Source organism: Penicillium riverlandense (assembly GCF_028828495.1).
Source record: "Penicillium riverlandense strain IBT 135883 chromosome Unknown utg000001l_segment0_segment0, whole genome shotgun sequence".
In the NCBI taxonomy this organism is placed as follows: domain Eukaryota; kingdom Fungi; phylum Ascomycota; class Eurotiomycetes; order Eurotiales; family Aspergillaceae; genus Penicillium; species Penicillium riverlandense.
In genome coordinates this window covers 3,789,340-3,801,121 of record NW_026643194.1, presented here as the reverse complement: position 1 = coordinate 3,801,121, position 11,782 = coordinate 3,789,340, and the positions used below count along the sequence as shown (strand labels likewise).

Genomic DNA, 11,782 nt, shown 5'->3' with positions numbered 1-11,782 from the left:
TGTTGGGGGCCGAGCCCCGGGTCACCTGGTTTCCCCGCAATCTCCAGTTCTGGCGCGCCCCAAAGGGGGCTGCTTTTTTTCTTCGGCTGTCTGTCTTTTTCTGTTTCTCACCCACCCCTCTTCTTCCCACCCGGACATCCAGCCTCTGATTATCTCAGATGCTGCTGCTGCTTCGCTTTTGTTCGTGACCCGGCATGCGATCCCGAACTGGCTGGTGAGTGTATCTCTGTCTTGTTGCGACGAATCTAACAGCCGCATCCTCTAGTTTGACGTGCCGGACTCGCAAGCTGAAATGTAAGCCGATCCCAACCTTGTCCATCGTTCCCACAGAGACTGACAGGGGCTCATCTTAGGTGACGAGCAAAAACCCCAGTGCTCCCAATGCGCCAAAGGCGCGCGCGAATGCCGGTGGGGTGAGGGTGTCGTGTTCCGTCATCAACAGAATGCCTCGATGAACGATGGGAGCGGGGACGGGAATCTCAAGGGATTCTACTCGTACAAGAACACATTCCACAAGGACAGCGTGTGGCTCAGTATCCCCAAAGATGGTATGGGTTCTTCCCTTCAAATTAGTTAGTGGGTTGGGCGCTGACCGGGTTCTTTTTTGGCGATCTAGTCATCTTCGTCGACAACTCCGATCCCTACGCAGACGACCTCGAGGCCTCGCTCGCAGAACCAGGACAGAGCCAGCGTCGATGGGGCAGCGTGACGACAGATTCCCGACCGTCAGACGCAGAAACACACGGCCTGGAAGCCCTGTCTGCGGCGGTCGCGAGCCATGATCACCGTTTTCCGTATTCGCCGTTAGACCACCACTCCGTCTCGGCAGATAGTCCGTCGTATCATTCTCCGAATCAGACCCGAGCCATGCCTCCGCCGGCTTCGCCGTCCATTTCGCTTCCCTCCAACAGCAGCACTACCAATCATAATAGCAACAGTAACCTCAACTTCCTGCTCAACCCATCGCATTCGATGTCGCCGCCGATTGATCCGAGTATTGCTGATCGTGCAAGTTCCACCTTGCCGTCGCGGCCGGCGGCAACGTCGCGGGGTATTGCTGAGAATGCTGGAGAGTCGGATTTCGAGGTGGCCTTTCTGCTGCGGCATTATAGTGAAGTGCCGGGGTTATGGTACGTTCTTCTCTTTTTCTTTTTGGCTGACACCGTCACTGACCCTCTTTCAGGATGGATTTGTTCGACCTAGGAACGTACTTCGCATCATACGTTCCCGCGAGAGCGCAGTCCAACCCTCTGCTCAAGTACGCGGCCTGCGCATACGCCGCGAAACAACTGGGCCGAGTCAAAGGTGCCAAGACTGCCATGGGTGGTGTATGCTCACGGCAAGCCACGATGGAAGTATGGCCCGAAAAGAAGGAGGACTGGACCTGGTGCGGGGCCAAGTACTATGAAAAGGCCATTCAGCTGTTGATGAAAGAGCTGCAACCAGACGCGGAGGGTCCGCCGCCTTTAAGCACACCCGAGGCATTTGGGCAATGGCAGGCGGCTGAACTTTGTGGAAACCCTGAAAACCCGCGTAAGCGCAGACGACGCGTCTCGAATAGTAGGCTTTCTCATGGGCGCCATTCGGACGAGATCCTGGCTGCCACGGCAATCTTGTCGGTGTATGAGTTTCTGGATGCAACTGGTCCGGCGTGGAATCGGCATTTGAGTGGCGTCAAGTCGTTGCTGGATGTCGCTGAAGTGGGCATGATGCCTCTTGAACAACTCGCGTCACCGGGGGATAAGTCATATCAGCCGCAAAAGAAGTCTGGGCTTTCCAAAGCGAGAAAGGCGACGTTCTGGAATTTTGCGAGACAAGATTATTTGGCTGCCTGTGAGTTTTTTCTTGGGGTTTGTATTTCTTATCGACGCTGACAGAGGGTTGCAGTTATCAATGAGAGCCGCACGAGACTGAACCCGGATGATCTCCTATTGTGGACTGAAGCCGGGTTGCACATCGACAGTATGGGCTTTATTTGTCCAAGCAACACCAATGCAACTGGATACCCCGAAGGCGACGACGTCATGAAAGAGGACCTGATCTGCAATGCGCTCATCTGGATCGGGTCCAAGATAGTCAACTTCATCAGCGCGGGCGACAGCATGCTGAGCGGCCAGTCCGCCCAGTCCGGTCCCCTCGGAGTCTCACAGCAAGTCCTCCTTGAGCGATGGTACCGTCTAGAAAACGAGCTGGACAACTGGTACAACGGCCTCCCGGCAACATTCCAACCCAGCGCACGAATTGACCCCACGCGGGTTGCGAAACACAAGCCCAGCGAGGAACTAGAAGATCTAGCCACGCTCCAGGAAATATGGTTCAGTCTGGCCATGTGTGCATCAAGCATGCAGCATTACCACATGGCACGGATTCTGCTGCTGATCAATAAACCGCACGAATCCACCAGCCGCAGAGCCACGATCACAAACAGACTCAATTCGTACCGCTCCATCGAAAATGAGATCCGTCTTCATAGTCGTGAGATTCTGGGGATTGGCCTTGCTCGTCCGGAGGGCAGCGTGCGCATTAATTCGCTGCAGCCTCTCTTCGTGGCGGGCCAGTGCCTGACTGATCCGCGCGAGCGGAGGACGACCATCCGGCTGTTACGCGCTATCGACGCTGATCTGGGCTGGGCGACTGAGTATCGTGTCAAGCAGCTGCTCAAGGAATGGGGCTGGAACGAGGGGGTGTCTCATTTGTCCGAGACATGAGCTGTGTTGTCTGTCGCCGGAGTAAGAAACACACTCGAGTGGGTTCTCTTTCTGGAGATGGAGAAACAGAACAAACCACACACGATGGACTAGTCCAGAAGCTTTGTTTGGATCAAGCTTGTGACGGACTCTCCCTGGCGAAAACCCGTCCTCCGCTCGCCAGCGCTACAAAGCCGTGAAAACCTCAGTAGCAAATCGGAGAAAGAGATCAAAGAGCACAGGCTTCTTGCTCAAGATCTGTCATGGCCGACCGCGCACGAAACACGGTGACGAAGGACTGAAGGTTACCTCTGAAACCGGACACCCTCGCGCTAAGAAGCGAAAGTGCCTCTCTTTCGAGTTTATCAATCTTGACCAACAAGAACGTCGAACCCTACCCCCCCCCCAGATTGCGCCGAGTACGCCGTTCCCCGGCGCCCAGACGATGAGTCTTCGTAACTGCTGTCATGTGAAGAACCCCAGTGTGTGTATTGTACAGGACAATGCTCTGCACTGGGTTAGAACACGTTGGCAACAGCAACGAAAGACCTAACGACGTGACGATCCCACTTGTACAGATTAGTTAATTCAATTCAATCAAATCATATACCCAGGTAGCTTGCGGTGGGAGGGTCAGGATAGGGGGAAACGGCATCTATGAAATGTTTAGAGACCCCAGAATGACGAATTGAACCATCATACTATTTAAGCTAGCCTTGTCTTCGATCATTCTCTTCAGTGGGTACCATAATCGGGTTACCTCCTCCTTTTGTGATTCCGAATCCACTTTCGGGTTGGTCTCGGCCGCGTGGCGGACTTGCAGTAGATGGTGGAGTTAATGCAGTAGTGTACATAGTCTGCTTCTTATTTTATTTCTCTTGCTTTGCTTATCCTCTGCAGGTTCTCACTTTCTATACATCTGTCGTGCTGATATTGCCTCAAGGTCTTGCGGTGGAAGGTTAACCGACGGCGTTCCTTCTTCCCTTTAATTCTCCTCTTCTTCTACCTTCCAGGATAAGAAGAGAGTGTGAAACGTAGTCAACTTGCCATTTTAAGCACCTCTCTCTCGATCAATACTTTCCGCCATGAAACATGGAGAGCAAGTATAGCGAACACCTAAGGCGATCTTGCCAAGCACACGGTGGGTCACCATCGTCACTCACTGGCTGTCTGTCTTGTGGATGTGATGTCAGTTCACGATTGATAACTTGCTCGGCTTGTAGATCATTTACTGATATGCACAGTGGTATCCTGTAGGACCTAGCTCCACATGAAGCTGCAGACATGGGCGCATATCTGCTAACGTTGCCTGCCGTTCACTACAGCGATATTCGAAATCAAATATACCAACATCCTCACACGAATTGATTCCCAAACCCTAACCTGAAACACGCTAATCTAATTTTTATTTCTACCTTAGCAAGTCCCTGCTGAAACGTATCGTATTTCCTGATACTGATCGGTGAGCCATTGTTCTAATACCATATCGCTCTATAGAATCGGATAGAAGCTTCCGCGTAAATAGTCCCGGTAGAGCGAGAGTTACTGTGTGGAGGGGTCAACCAATACCGTGCCTGTTTCTATTTCTCTTGGTTGCAGTTGGCCTTTGCCTATGCTCGTATTACATACAATATAGGACACTTTGCTAGTGCTAGCGAGAACCAACCGTGGTAGGAGATTATGCTTACTTTACTATGGTTCCTGTTCCTTTCTACGATGTTCTTTCGCTATCAGCACATTTCGTTCACTAGATATGAGGATAAAATGGCCGAGTGATTTCATACTCTTATCGAACGGCATCTGACGTTGTAGATGCAAGAGATTAGTGCGCCAAAGGCTATTTCCGGCATGTACTGTGTAGGCATGTGCGGTGTAGGCATGATCATTTCGATCGAGAAAAGCAAGATATCGCGCTGGAAGCAGTTCCTCGAGGAAGCAAGCGAAGGGAAGCTTTGGAAAGCAGCTACGTACATGAAACCGCGAGACTCCTAGAGCTACATCCCCGCCTTCAAGGTCGGCGACAGAGAGATGACCGATAATAGGGAGAAGGCTCGAGACTTCATGGACTCTTTCTTCCCAGCGGTGGCAGCCGAAATCCCGTGGCAACCAATCTCCAAAGATGAAATTTATCAATCCCTCAAAGCTGCTAGGAGCTCTACAGATTCACTGAAGGCTGATTCGCCACGACGAAAGGTGGCCGGTTGGTTGACCAAGTCGGAAGGCGCTCTACAGTCGTTCTTGAAATCGGCTTGACTAATACACACATTATAACTATTTTCTGGACGGACCGACAATAAATGGAAGCCTAATGCAATAATAATAAATATCAGAAACCATCACACTGCCGAGGCAGTATCTTCTGTCCGAGAATTATACCATAGCTAGCTTAGATTCCTCCGCCGAACACCCCGCATGTACTTGACTTGGACCGAAGAAATGTCTCGAACGCCATATGTTGGCATTGTTTCAATAATTTGTCTGATTCTGCAGTGTATAATAGTGGTGATTGCACCCCTCAGGCTTAACAGACCAACAACTAAGCTGCCTTTGCCACCGCTGTCACTCTTCACGGTAGTTGCATAGGTCGTCGGTTTAACTGGTGCCTTTTTTGGTTTCCATATTAGAGGTCGTTGGCACCGCGAAAGAAAAGGCCTCGCCTTGCCAGATCTGCATTTTTGTTCCAACGTGAATCGGGATGCGGATTTTCTTGCTAGACTTGCTCGAAGCAAAACAGACGGTGTCCAACGTCGTGCAAGATCTCAACCGAGTCAGTCGTGTGCCGTCGCGGGCATCTTAGTCTTCATGGAACTGGCCGTCTTGAACCTGTGCAGCTCAACCTTCCTCTTTGCACATCTCAAGTTTTGAACAGGCAAGTTAGGTTCCTTCATATTCATCCTTATGCTCATCATAGCAAAGATTGTTTGGAACAATCCATGCTGACTTGAACAAGCACTGTTCAAAATCTTCTCTTTGCTCATCCTTGCCCACTCGTAGATACGTAAAACCGAATCTAGCTTCCATGGTTTCATCCCGATATCCATCCAGCCCGTTTGGCTTCAACACCCGCTCTCGACCTCGGCCTCTTCATCACCTAATTCATCTGGATACCATTTTCATACCTGCACCCATGTTTGTACTCGAACCTTCCCTCGAACTCATCGTCGACATTACACAGTCATTCGACTCGGTGTTCCTTTACCAATCCTCATCTCCATTTAGCCATTTACGTCTTTTCCTTTTCGTTCCACTTCTTGTTCTATACCTCCTTCTCCTAACTGTCGCCCTTCAATCCAGTTCAGCTCGAGATCCGCTCATCGTGCCAATCCGGGACCTTGATCTCTGTATGTTTGCATCACTTCTCACGCCCCCAAATCCTCATATCTCCAGCTCTTAACCATTTTCATTATCTTTCCACTCAGCCATATCCCATACTAACATTCAACCTTCAATTCAGCTCGACACTCATCATTCCACTCAACCTTCTTCCTCCTCTTGTGAGTTACACCTATCTTTTCCCTTGTCTTTTCAGTTATCCCCACTACCCAGTCATTCATATCAAAATTCACTTTTCCATCATCCTTTACATTCATCTTTCTTCGTCTCCAGATAATCATCCTTTACCTCAGCTCAACATCCGTCATCGTACTCACTTCACCTGGCCTTGGTCTTTCTGCATGGTGGATCAGTCCTCACACCCCAGTCTTCATCCTTCCAGTCCCTTTCATATACCTGCACCCAGCCATATCCCCTTACTAACGGCCAATCTTTACCTCAGCTCGACCTTCATCGTTCCAGTAAACCTCCTTCATCCGTTTGTGAGTTATACCTATCCTGTACCTTGTTTTTCCACTTATCCGCCTTTGCCTCCTTTACCCGCATCCAAACTCAGACCTACCTCCAATCCCCTGAGCACGACCAAACTCGAATCTTTATCCATCCGTGGTCAGAAGCCGATATTCTGACATTGACAAAAACAGGCACTTCCGTCACCCTACTTCTTTCAAAGATCTCTACGACCTTATTCTCTTCGACTTCACTTACCTTCACTCTCTTGGGCTCAAACATTCACAGTGACCCTTAACCACGAATTTGTTAGTATCTCCGTTTCTGGTTTTGTTTTTGCTCTCACCTCTATACTCCCACACCTTTCCACACTTCCGTGGATCAAACCCTACATTCTTCTCACGCTGCATCTCTTCCACTTTCTATCCGTCTCGCACTGCCTCTTCCAGAGCTTATCCAATCTTACAGGCAAAAACTCGGACCAAGTCTTCTATCAGCAAGGCAAAAAAGAAATCTCACGGTTCCAAGTTCAGCTCTATTACCCACCAAGATGCCAGCCAATACCAACAAAAGAAAAAGCGAGGAGGCTGTTAGCGCCAGACCCCCTAAGGTAAGAGACAAATTCCTCTCCTCCCTTCCTCAAATACTAACGCAGTATAGATTCGACACGGCGCGAAAAAGCACGGGAAAAGGCAGCTCCATGAAGAACCGGGAGATCCAGAATCCTGTGATACCTTTCTACAATGCAAAGGCAATGAGCAGAAAACTGCCGCATATCTGGGGTTCTATCATACCAAGGATCTGAGACTCTTTGCTATTTCTTGGCCAGTCCTCAAGGCATACATTCACGGACACAATATCATGTCCGGGAAGAACCAGGAAATCCCGAGACGACAGGTCCTCGAAGTGATCAAAGGGGACGAAGCCAGGATCTCAAAGGCAGATCCTGCAAAAGACTGGAACCTCAACGATAAAAGTGAGACAGAAGAGCGTCGGAAACTGATGAAAACTCGGCATCTCGCATATCATCTGTTGATTTTGGAAGCAGATGTGGAGAAGTACCAGACCAACTCGTTCCAACGCAACAAAGACCTGGATGCTCAATATAGGACCCAGTTCAACGAGCTGAGTAAAGCCAGAGTGCCTTATGAGAAGTTTAAACTTCGCAAACCCCCAGGACTTGTTCGTTATCCGGGAAAAGAAAGTCGGCTGGAGAGCATTAACCGGTGCTACACACTACTGCAATACTTGAAGCACAGCCTGGATTATGCCCATATTTGGAATGGAAAAATGGATTCTCTCGAATCAATTCGGAACGGTGTTCACGTGAGCATCAGCCATGTCCCCGGATGGATGCAAGTTGAAGAGGATGAGACAGGAGTGCCGTTTCCTCCTGACGACGTCTCTGACGACGTCTCTGATGACGATACTGATTACAAGCCCATCTCAGTCAAGGTCGTTTGGTATCAAGATAAAATGCTTCCCGGACATGAAGATCTGGAAGCCGCAATTTCGAACGGCAAATCATGCGATTTCAAAATACCACCATCTGATCAGTCTCTTTCCAAGAACCCTAGGCTTTACAAGTCTGGCGACGTGTTTAGGGATATGATTCGCAAGATGTTTAACTGTCAAGAACTACGTCTGAACATTCGAGACCTCGAACTGCGTTATACATCGGCAGCACACGGATTTGGAGTCTCGAAAGATCTCCTAAGTGGTGAATGGGAGGAATGCAAAGCCGTCTTTGCGAGTGACGAGAACAGCAACTTCGTCATCAAACTTGTGCTTTATGCAGTCGAAGACCCCAGCGCTGACATTCTTGAAAATTACAACTTGCAGCCAGAGTTGGAGATGATGGTCAATGATGATGAAAACGCCGGTGAGGCATCCCAAGCAGGTCCTGAGAAGGCTAATGCTTCCTCAATCTGTGGAATCTTCGGATTAAGGGGCTTTGCTGGCCACTATGGCATTGGCAGGGCGCCAAAGCCGCGCAATTTTAGTGAAAGAGAACGGTCTCTGGAATATTATGGCGGTTTTGATGTGACATCTGAATCAGGTCGCAGAGGCTGGCAAAAGTCAATGCTGCATGATGTGGCAAGGACGGTTCCGCCTAATTGTGTCAAGCGTGACAAGCCACCGCGTGACTTTACGTCCTCCGAAAAAGCTGCAGTCACAGAAGCTGAGTATCAGGCAGAGCGTCTAAGGGCTGAGGATCAGAGCGAGCCTAAGGTAAATGTACTAAAGCCTGACTGCCAGTTTTACCACTAATTTCATTTCTAGACCAAGAAGGACGTTGAATACTATACTCAACAAAAGGCTTTCTCGGGAACGGAAAATCGGGTTGGACCCTTCGTGAATTTGTGCTTGGATCTTCTACTCTGTGAGCCGGATGGCGATCGATACCGAGCGACGTTGTTTCAGGCATTTACCCACAACATCACATTCTACCATTACCAGATCTCTGGTGCGGTTGGACTTATACTCAAGCAATATGGCGAGATAGATGCAACCAAGATCATCGCCAGTGCGGGACTCGACTCAAATGACCGTCGTGCTGAGAAAGTCAAACATGCCGCCAAGCAGCTAACTGATCTTAGAACTCATTGCGTTATCTTAGCCGACGAGACCGGCTTTGGAAAGACAATAACATGGCTTCTCATGCTCCTGATGCGCACTATGCTTACCGAGATCATGAAACCCACACTGCTTGTGGTTCCTGCCACGGTCATTGGCCAGTGGTTGACTGAAATTCGTGGACATTGGCCTTGCTTCCGCCCGGTTCTCTCCTACAACGATAGCGAATGGGAAGACGCTCTTGGGCTCGACTCTATTCCAGCGCAGGCGATGCGTGACCCAGAACACAACCTGCCTCCTAGCTTGAAATGGCTCTTTGATGAGGATAACCCCGAGACCTCGAAAGCAATTGTTGTCACCACCTACAACACTCACCTTTGTCGATCCCTGTGCCGAGAGAAAAGTGATTATATCGACGAAGGAACCACTTGCAAACCCCAGTCAGCCGAGAAAAAGCGCTTCCAAACACGCTGCGAAGGAAAATTCGGCCTTCTCATAGCCGATGAGGCCCAGCGCTTCAAGAACCAAGCCTCGGCAACCTGGGCTATGCTCTTTGCTCACCGATTTGAGAAGGCTGTGGCTGTGACAGCTACTCCAATGTTCAACTCGATCAAGGTAATATCTTGGACTGACGGCTTTAACATGGATGTTTCCCCCGCTCATACTTCTATATAGGATATTCTCGGCTTTATTGAGCAATTTTGGCAGCTTGTCAAGCCCGAGTTGGAATTTCGGAAGACACAAAATGACTGGAGAGAAGATGAGCTTCTTCAGGAAAAGCAGCCCCTCAAAATCCAGATGCAGAGGTTTGCTGGACTTGAGCGCCTGGATCCGAGACGCCTCAAACTTCTAAAACCAGAACTGATTCGTCGCGTTTTGGAAAGTAAGAGGGACAAGCACAAACGGGTAGCGGAATATGTTGGTCTGCTATTTGACTTGGTCATGATTCAACGTGGTCATGCCTCTGTGCTTCCTCAAGAGTCTGGCGAAGGAATCTCGTTCAAGGACATGGTCCCAAAATCGGAGTGGAGCACGGCAGAGGTGAAGCTTTTGTCTCATGAAGTACAGGAGTATCAAGTCTTTCATCGGTTGGCTGCAAGGTCAGTCAGTTCATTTGGGGAATCTCCGATTTGGTTCGGTCTTTTGCTGACCTTGATTGATATCTAGCCTTTATACTTCTGAATTCATCAGGCGGAGCCGCACCAATTCGATCCTCGCCCTGCGTCAGTTCAGTATTATCGGCTTTTCAATCATAGGCGCTAGGCTCAACCGGCTCATGGAGGCAACTGGACGCAACACGTATGTGCGCCAACTTGCTCACTGGCGTATGCAGTTCAGGGCGGGTGAATTCATTCACAAAATGACGCGCAGAAAGGGTGACATAGGCAGAATCAAGTTTGCCCGGGACCTTATCAAGCATCTTGCGTACGGATCTCCAGCAATTCGATTGGTTTGCAAACAGATACTCGAGATCCGAGCAGTGGAAGCACTGCAAAAACATTCTCGCAGATATCAGAGGCTTCTTATTGGAGAATCTCATCCATTCAACGCATGGTTTTTGGAGGCTTTTCTGCGAGAAATGTTGATCGATGCTCGAGTCTTCCATTCAGGTCTGGACAACTCGGAGAGAGCAAAGTTGGTCAAGGAGTTTAATGATCCCGAAAGCTCCATTCAGTGCCTCATAATGACCTACAATGTTGGGGCCATCGGGCTAAACCTTCATGAGGCTTGCAAGAGAGTCGTCATCACTTCAATCGGGATCAATCGTGCCCAAGAGTCACAGCTTGCTGGTCGAGTCTTACGATTAAGTTTTTCTTTTTGAATATTTAGAGATCCTCGCATTTGCTAATCTATGATATAGATCAGATCCAAATTCCCGGCCACCGTGGTTCGGCGTATGACTCTGAACTCGCACGATCAGTTCCGAAGCGCTCGCCAGATCGAAAAGGCGTCCTTACAGCTAGCTGTTAATGCCAAATGCCCCGACATCAGCAACCTCATGGTTAAGCTCCTTAACGAACTGCAACCGGACGTCGACCACTGTCATGCTTCCCAGGAAGGCAGGAAGCTTTTCACTGAAGCCCAGGGGAGTGGTAGGCAGACAGGCGGGAAGCAGCCGCCAATGAACCAGGCTCCTGAAGAGCCTATCCACGCCCACGAAGAAATGCAGACAGAGGTGCAGACGGAGGAAGGGACCAGAATCACTGACAGGCCCACTGAAGAGGTAGCAGGGCCAGAAGAGTTCGATAATTTCGACAATGTTCTCAATCGGGTTAAGGAAGATGACACATCTGAGGAAGCTGATTCGAATTATGACACCGAGGATGACTACGAAGGCTGTGAGTTCTCAGATGCCGATCTCGACTCGGAAATCGGCGAACCCGGAACCTCTGAGACAGATGAAATTCGCCCATACAAGGCATGCCGGAGATTCGCAGAGATCAGACAGCCAAGCGAGGAGGAGGGCTATCGCCTCGCTCTTCTTGCACTGCCACCGAGGAAGATCTGGACAGTTCAAGATCTAGAAAAAGAACACTTTCTCCACATGGGTCTCCGGTTGCTATACAACAGGATCCATGGGATCAAGAGACTGTCCCTCGGAAAGAATATTCACATCAACTACGATAATCTTCCCAAGCTCCTTCTCAATCAAATCAGCAAGACACTTACAGAGAGGGAAAGGAAGAGGATCCAGCATCTTTTGACAAAGTGATAAACATTCAGGGGCCGAAATT

General features: G+C 49.6%; 2 protein-coding genes across 2 annotated transcripts; both read left to right on the top strand.

Moving 5' to 3' along the window:
- Positions 1 to 194: 194 nt before the first annotated feature.
- On the top strand, positions 195 to 2,708 carry N7474_001539 (uncharacterized protein; the record flags this gene model as incomplete). The annotated part of the gene is made up of 6 exons (XM_057192954.1): positions 195 to 214; positions 266 to 294; positions 354 to 548; positions 617 to 1,130; positions 1,184 to 1,833; positions 1,888 to 2,708. The coding sequence occupies 6 exons, from the start codon at positions 195 to 197 to the stop codon at positions 2,706 to 2,708; spliced, it is 2,229 nt and encodes a 742-aa protein (XP_057057907.1).
- Positions 2,709 to 7,020: 4,312 nt separating this feature from the next.
- N7474_001538 (uncharacterized protein) lies at positions 7,021 to 11,760 on the top strand (the record flags this gene model as incomplete). Its single annotated transcript, XM_057192953.1, has 6 exons — positions 7,021 to 7,080; positions 7,131 to 8,702; positions 8,754 to 9,662; positions 9,723 to 10,147; positions 10,215 to 10,842; positions 10,909 to 11,760. The coding sequence occupies 6 exons, from the start codon at positions 7,021 to 7,023 to the stop codon at positions 11,758 to 11,760; spliced, it is 4,446 nt and encodes a 1,481-aa protein (XP_057057906.1).
- Positions 11,761 to 11,782: the final 22 nt, after the last annotated feature.